This window comes from Phyllobates terribilis, unplaced genomic scaffold (assembly GCF_046119375.1).
Source record: "Phyllobates terribilis strain yellow unplaced genomic scaffold, ASM4611937v1 Scaffold_10__3_contigs__length_209671492, whole genome shotgun sequence".
Lineage (NCBI taxonomy): Eukaryota > Metazoa > Chordata > Amphibia > Anura > Dendrobatidae > Phyllobates > Phyllobates terribilis.
The window spans coordinates 171,620,998-171,628,397 of record NW_027362770.1 but is presented as its reverse complement, the minus strand read 5'-3'; the positions used below and the strand labels follow the sequence as shown (position 1 = coordinate 171,628,397).

The 7,400-nt window shown below is 43.8% G+C and overlaps 1 protein-coding gene across 1 annotated transcript; it reads right to left on the bottom strand.

The window, feature by feature from the left end:
• Positions 1–1,486: 1,486 nt before the first annotated feature.
• Positions 1,487–4,319, bottom strand: LOC141164669 (E3 ubiquitin/ISG15 ligase TRIM25-like). Its single transcript, XM_073650158.1, has one exon. It carries the CDS (start codon positions 4,294–4,296, stop codon positions 2,710–2,712), a length of 1,587 nt encoding a protein of 528 aa, XP_073506259.1. The 5' UTR covers positions 4,297–4,319; the 3' UTR covers positions 1,487–2,709.
• Positions 4,320–7,400: the final 3,081 nt, after the last annotated feature.

The following is a 7,400-nucleotide window of genomic DNA, read 5'->3' as shown; positions in this document are numbered from 1 at the left end:
CCCCATTTTTTTTAGCACTGACTTGCCATTGAAATGGAGAGAGAGCGATAAACTTATACAGAACTTTCTTCTCATGTATGTGAGAACTTAAAAAGCATTTTTTAAAAATTCACGTGCTACTTGTCCTTATTTATGGGGTCCTTTCATTTTCTAAATCCATTTGATGCCCGATGGATATTTGCTGATCATTGAATATACCCCAAATAGTCAAATGATGGCTCTTGATTACTGAACTATGAGATTGTTCTGGAGGAGGACTCTCTAGAGAAATTGGGGAGACACAGCAGGTGATTACATTCCCCTCCTTGATGATCTCCTACCTGTGTGATGCCTTCAGAAGTGAATGAAAGCCCTGACCGAAATTATTAACCCTGCGTGAGATACCCTAAAGTGATCTTCAGTGATTGAGTGCTCAAGCCTACCAGCCCCGCAACCATCTGTAGTGAGAATAGCATGGTCTGATGGTTTCCATAATTAGCAGTTGTGGAAAGTCCTCCAACAAAAGAGCTACTGTTAAAGTGACTCCCCATTCCGTCAAATATATGGAAGTTCATATTCTCCTAATAGAGAGTATGAGCAGGGTTTTTCTTTTGTGGACAGCCCCTTTAAGAAGTTTTGCAGCAACAGGCAGAGTTTTGAGGAGGCGCCATCATTCTTATCATTGCGAATGTACATATGTAAGATTTTACAGGTTGGAACACCCATCATCCCAAAGCTATTTCTCACTTTTGGTGTAGGTTTCCTTTTAAAGGGGTATTCCCAAGTTTGGAAGTTATCCTCTATCCTATAACTTCCTGACCGCTGGGGTTCCCATCGATACCAAGAACCGTGTCTCTCGAGAGCCTTGTGTGAATGAGACAATGGTCGATCATGCGCACTGCTGCTCCATTCACTCTAATGGGACCGCCGAAGTTAGCTGAGCGCTGCGTTCGACAATCTTTCACACTCCCATTACAATGAATGAAGCAGATGTGTGCATAATCAACCATTGCTCCATTCACATGGGGTCTTTCAGAGTTTTCAGGATTGTTGGGAGTTTCGATCCTTGGCGATCAAAAAGTTATTTCCTAACAATGGATAGGGATAACTTCCAAACTTGGTAATTCCCTGTTACCTTGGTCTCATGTAAATTGCTGTATGTCTAAAACCATGGATGGGTTGGATGTCATCATATTAGATCAAGAAAGGTTCTATCAAAAATGACTTTCTTTCACAGCACCCTCTATAGGGCGCATGCACATAATATGGCCATATACTTGGGGCTTTATCCTAATACATTGGATACCAGTCAGTAAAACTCTGAACAACTATGATGCTCCCAATAGTCTTTGTGTAGCCTTGGGGACTACCTGGATGGATGTAACATGCCCCCCCACCTTTGGTCATTGCTCATTGGAGTGTTGCTTATATATGACGCATCACATACAGAATGTAAAGGTTTCATGGTAAAATGAATTAAGGGACCAGAATGACAGAATGACAGAGCTGAGAAATCTATAGTCAATTTATTAATAGAGATTTATTTCTATTCAACAGACAATGGGTTAATAGAAGGACCAGATCTTGAACATGTAGGAGGTAAAGTACAATCAATGTGACACCAGAGGAGCAAGAACAACATTTTTTGATTTGAAAAGAACTTGACATTGCAGCAATCTGTGGGGTGAAGGGATGGGACCTTCTTCACAGCACCGGCATGGGGGTCGTCATTGTGCGCACCAATCACTGCCACCGTGACGCGATCACAATGGGTTGCTATTACATCCGGAGGTCGATTAAAAAAACTCTGTGCCTGTCATTACAAAGGTCCTTTGACACCCTTCCTGTGGTCGTGCTTCAAAGAAGACCGTAATTTTTACTATATGCCGCAATACTGTGGGATTGCTGTATATAGCACAAGTGACCAGATGATCGCAGGTTCAAGTCCCCTATGGGGACTAATAAATACAGAAAGAAGTAAAAAAAAAAGTTTTAAAGATATGAAAAAAAAACAAAACAAAAGAAACCATAAAAATTCACCTCTTTCCCCCATTAAAAATAAAGATAATACATTTTGTAAAAAAAATACACCTGTCCATAAAAGTCCAATCTATCAAAATATAAAAATAATTAAACCAATCGGTAAACGCCTTAAACAGAAAAAAATTAAAAACGCCAAAATTGCGGGATTTTGGTTGCTGCAACCGCGCAAAAAAATGCTATAAAAAATGATCAAAATGTCATATCTATCCCAAAATGGTATCAATAAAAACGTCTTGGCATGCGAAAAATAAGATTTTACATAGCGACCTAAAAATAAAAATGATTATGATTTTTTTCACCACTAAAATAATAAAAAAATGGACAAGTTTGGTATTTCCGTAATTGTACTGATGAGGAGAATCATATCGGCAGGTCATTTTATATCATACATTGTACAGCATAAAAACAATTCCCAAAAAATAATGTCAGAATTGCATTTTTTTCGCAATTTCACCTCACTTGGAATATTTTTCCAGTTTTTAATTACACTATATGGTAAAATTAACGGTTTCATTCAAAAGTGCAACTCGTCCCACAATAAACAAGCCATCATACATCTATGTGGACAGAAAAAACTGAAAACTGAAAAAGTTCTGGTTCTTGGAAGAAGGGGAGGAAAAAACGAAAACACAAAAATGGAAATTGGCCATGTCTGGAAGGGGTTAATCTTCACATAATCCTTACTTGTCAATGACATTCATTTTTTATTGTCAAATAACCATTACAGACATATAATGCAGCATGAAGAGGCTCGGAGAAGGTGGCAGTGAAGGTGTGTAAGTGTCTGATGGGGTCACACAGTTCATAAAAGGACAGCTGCCCGGCCTCATAATCCAGACATATCCTGAATCTATTACTCGAAATGTGGTGAGGTAACCGGATCTCTTTCCTGTCATGTATCACTGAATACGGAATATTATACGATCCAAATAAACTCCAGGACTTGTTATTATCTCCAATCAGTGACTGACCTCCCCTCCTGTCTATACTGGGATAACACATCCCCACCCTCCACCACCCTGATCTGCTGATCTCCACATCCCAGTAATGTCGTCCTGAGGTAAATCCCCTCCTGCTCATCACCTGATTATACTGGAATCTCTCTGCTGTTTCTGGACGTTTCTGTTTCTCTTCTGTCCCGGTTGCAGTTTTCAGGTCGTCTGATATATGGACATTATTAGCAGCTGTGTTTACATCCAGTAATATGTCTGCAGGACCCTCCATATAGATCCCGCTCCTTATACCTGATATTACCTCACATAATGTGTGTAATGTGTGTGAGATCACAGCCACATCCAGGTCATCTCCATCATGGGGCTGTTTATCATGTCCCCCTGTGTCCTCATCACCTCCCTCCTCCTCAGGATCACACAAGTCACCGGTGTCTGGTTCCTGTAAGACAGTCAGTGGATCCGTCATGTTACACAGCTCCTCAATGTGTCTCATCTTCCTGGACAGCTCGTCCTTCTTTATCTCCAGCTGATGGATCAGAGCAGACAGTGACAGGGACTCTTCCTTTTCCTGCCTGGAGATCTCACTCAGGACCTTCTTCTCCAGGTCGTCCACCCGTCTCCTGATGTCTGTACACAGGGCAGTGACTCTCTCGGCTTCTCCAGCTGCTTTTTCTGGAGCTTTTCTCCATTGTTGCTCCAGATACTGGATTCTTTTCTCAGTCTCCTCTCTCTTTGTGATCAGTTTCTGGAGATTATTTCTCAGTTTCTTCTTCTTTTTCTCTGAGGCCTCATCCAGCATCTCCACCCGGTGTCCACGATGTTCTCCTGCTGAACAATAGACACAGATACAAGCTGCGTCCTCAGTGCAGTAATATTCCAGGATCATCTTATGGACAGAACATTTCCTTTTCTCCAGAGAAGTGCTGGGGTCAGATAAGACGTGTTCTGGTGATTTGCTGTGAGACCTCAGGTGTTTATCACACAGAGAAGCCTCACAGTGTAGACAGGATCTAACAGCAGGTACAGGAGAGTCCACACAGTAAGAGCAGAAGATCCCGGTGATCTCCTCCTGACTTCGCTCGGTATGCCGGACATTCTTCACAATCTTACGTAGAGCGAAGCCTCTCATCAGTGCCGGCCGCCCTGGAAACTCTTCTCTGCATTCAGGACAGGAATAAACTCCAGACTCGTCCTGTGTATCCAGCACACGATCAATACAGACCCGGCAGAAGTTGTGTCCACATCTCAGCATTACAGGATCTGTATAAGTGCTCAGACAGATGGAGCAGAGCAGCTCGTCTCTCAGATCAGCAGCCGCCATGGCTGATGGAGGAAGAGAGAAAGGAAACTACAATTTTCATACGCCCAGAAACCAAAGGTCGTTTTTACTGTTAATGTGATGGAAGGAGTTCACAACTTATGTAGATATGAAACCTGAACAGTTTTAAAAACCCACAAATGATTTCATACTATGATGTTGTGACGCCTACTTCGCTACTCACTAGCCCACCCTGAGAGATGGGGGGTAGTCGGAACCGGGTCAGATGTTGGGGGTTGCAGTCGTGGCCTAGGCCCGGTCCGTGCCCAGGGTCGTCACATCAAAATAAGGGCTAGGAGGGACGGTGGTAATCGAGTGGATTAAATGACTATGCCACCTGTGGAGTCTGGTGATTCGCCACCAGCGCTGCGGCAGTCCTCTGAGGCGGGATGTCGTGGTAGCAGAAGATGGTACCACTCCCCACAGGCGGAGCAGGGCCTCAGGGCAGAGAAGACGGATCAGGGGAGTCGTAGTGGGTGGTGCGGTGTTGTGTCGCGCTGAAATAAGGGACCGGAGGCAATGGATGCAGTCTTCCAAGCTTTGCTCACGTTGTTAGGTGACAGCTGCAAGGCTTGTCCTTGCTCCTCACGGCGCGCTGCGGCCACCAGGAAGGGGTTCAGCAAACTCCGGGTAGTTCGGGTGCATCAATCAGAACCCCCTGCACCAGAGTGTTCCTAGACTTTCCCACTAGGTCCTCTCCTGTCCGTATGTGGTGCGTGTTACAAGGCTGGGTCTCCCTCTGGCTATACACAGAACAAGTGTACGAGTGGCGATTCAGCTCCGTCCGTTACCTGGTGGGATCCTCCAAGCCTCCGGGCTTTTCTGACTAGGACATGAAGTAGCAGAGCCAGATATCAGTGGCTGGTACCCCTTTGACAGCAGGAGTCCCTCTGGCTAGGCCAGAATAGTGAGGACAGGTGGCGTATACCGCTCCGTCTGCATCCCCCTGGGATCCTTTTGCTTGCGGAGCTTATCTCTTCTGCTCCCCTCCAGGCCTTCTTAGGTAGGGACCTTGACCGGGTAGAGACAACCGTTAACTCTAGCCCGCTCCTCGCCTCAAGGCCAGAGGACGAGGACCGTGTATCCTCAATCAGCTGCAGGTTACACAGAAAGCCACGTTCAGTGATGAAGATCACAATCAAAGACCATAAGCCCAAGATGGCCGTTTATTAAATATGAATTTTGTGGTGTAACCTAAAGTGCATCCTCCACCCTCACCCACTACATCGTTCCCCCTAACTTTGGTTCCCCCCATCTCCTCTTATCCCGGCTGAGGCAGCACCCTGGTGCATATAAGCCCCCCTCAGGTGGGAGAGGTGTAGTGTTGGATGGATGGCTGAGCCCTGAGAGGTGCTCCTTCCTTACCTCGGAGAGGGGATACCACACCTCGGTCTGAGGTGCAGTACCCCTGTGGCGACTGAACCCTCAGGGGCGCCACAATGTGTTCACTATTGTAATGGAATCAGGGTGGGAAACATCTTTGGGATAAGTTCACGTCCTTGACCTCATTTCACACAGGCTGATAATCTGTGAATGCACATTCATAAACCTCCGATCAAACAAACCAGCAAAACGCTCATTCGTCAGCTGATTGCATCCTTTATGCTGGTATAAAAATCATCTACATTGCCTGTATAAAGAGAGGATGTACTGCTGACAGTATGCCTCCTATATGGGTGATCATTTTAAAGTTTATGTGACTGGACCATAAACAATTACCAATCAGCAATCTCTATTAGGGCGCAGTCAGACGGCCATATAAATAAGTTTAAGATCTGAAAGCAATGCTCGGACTGGCCGGTGGCTCTCCTGACCCAAGCGTGACAGCTGCAGAGTTATACATGAAGCTGTCAGGCTCGGGTCAGGAGAGCTGCCGGCCAGTCCGAGCATTGTGTTTCGATCTTGGTCCGATTTATACGGACGTCTGACCGAGCCCTTAAATTTGAAAAAGTCCATTCAGCCATTTCTAAGGTTGGTGAAGAAAAAACATAAGTACACGGGCTGCAGTGGCCAGATGGCGGTCTGGGTGCTCCCCTGTTGGAGATGTCCAAACGTAGACACAACTCTACTGGTAAGGAAAAATTCAGCAGCAAAACCATAGTGCTGAGTGTAATGGCCGCGGGGTTTTAAGGGTGACACAATGGTTCCCTTGAAAAATCAAGTGATTTTTAAAAGTCATTATCCACTACTTTATTTTATATTTATAGATGACCCATGGTGGAAGGGGAAGGTGGAAAGAAAAGGCCGGATGACAGGCTGCATTTGTGGCAGGAAGGTGAGCAACAAGTTGGGTATTCATTTTATTTTTTAACCATTTTCCAGGCCCTCCACAATTCAGCAAAATGGCAGCCAACTGGGTTACTTATTTGCTTAATTTTTACAAAGCAAATTGCAAAAAATTCAGGTTCAGTAACATTAAAATTTTTGGAAAATTTGAGGCGAATTCAATTCACTTCAAACAAATTTGCTTATCTCTAATAGCTTCCTTTAGCGTTTACACCCTTCCCGCCACCAATTTCCATTTTTTGATTTTTTTTTACTTTTTCCTCCCCTTTCCTCCAAGAGCCATAGCTTTTTATTTTTCTGTCCACATAGACATATGAGGGCTTGTTTTGAATGACACAATCCATTTTGCCACACAGTGTACTGGAAAATGGGTAAAAAATTCCAAGTATGGTGAAATTGCGAAAAACACTTGCGATTATGGTATTACTTTTGGGAATTGTTTTTACAGCGTACATTGTGTGGTAAAAATGACCTCGCAAGTATGATTACAGTGGCGTGTAAAAGTTTGAGCACCCCTGGTCAAAATTACTGTTATTGTGAACAATTAAGCAAGTTGAAGACGAAATGATCTCTAAAAGGCCTAAAGTTAAAGAAGACACATTTCCTTTGTATTTTAGGCAAAAAAATAGATATGTTTTCATCTTTTACATTTTATAAATTGCAAAAAGGAAAATAGGTTGATGCAAAAGTTTGATTAGTACTTAGTAGTACCCCCTTTTGAAAGTATCACAGCTTGTAAACACTTTTTGTAGCCAGACAAGAGGCTTTCAATTTTTGTTTGAGGGATTTTCATAAATTTTTTCTTGGAAAATTCTTTCAGT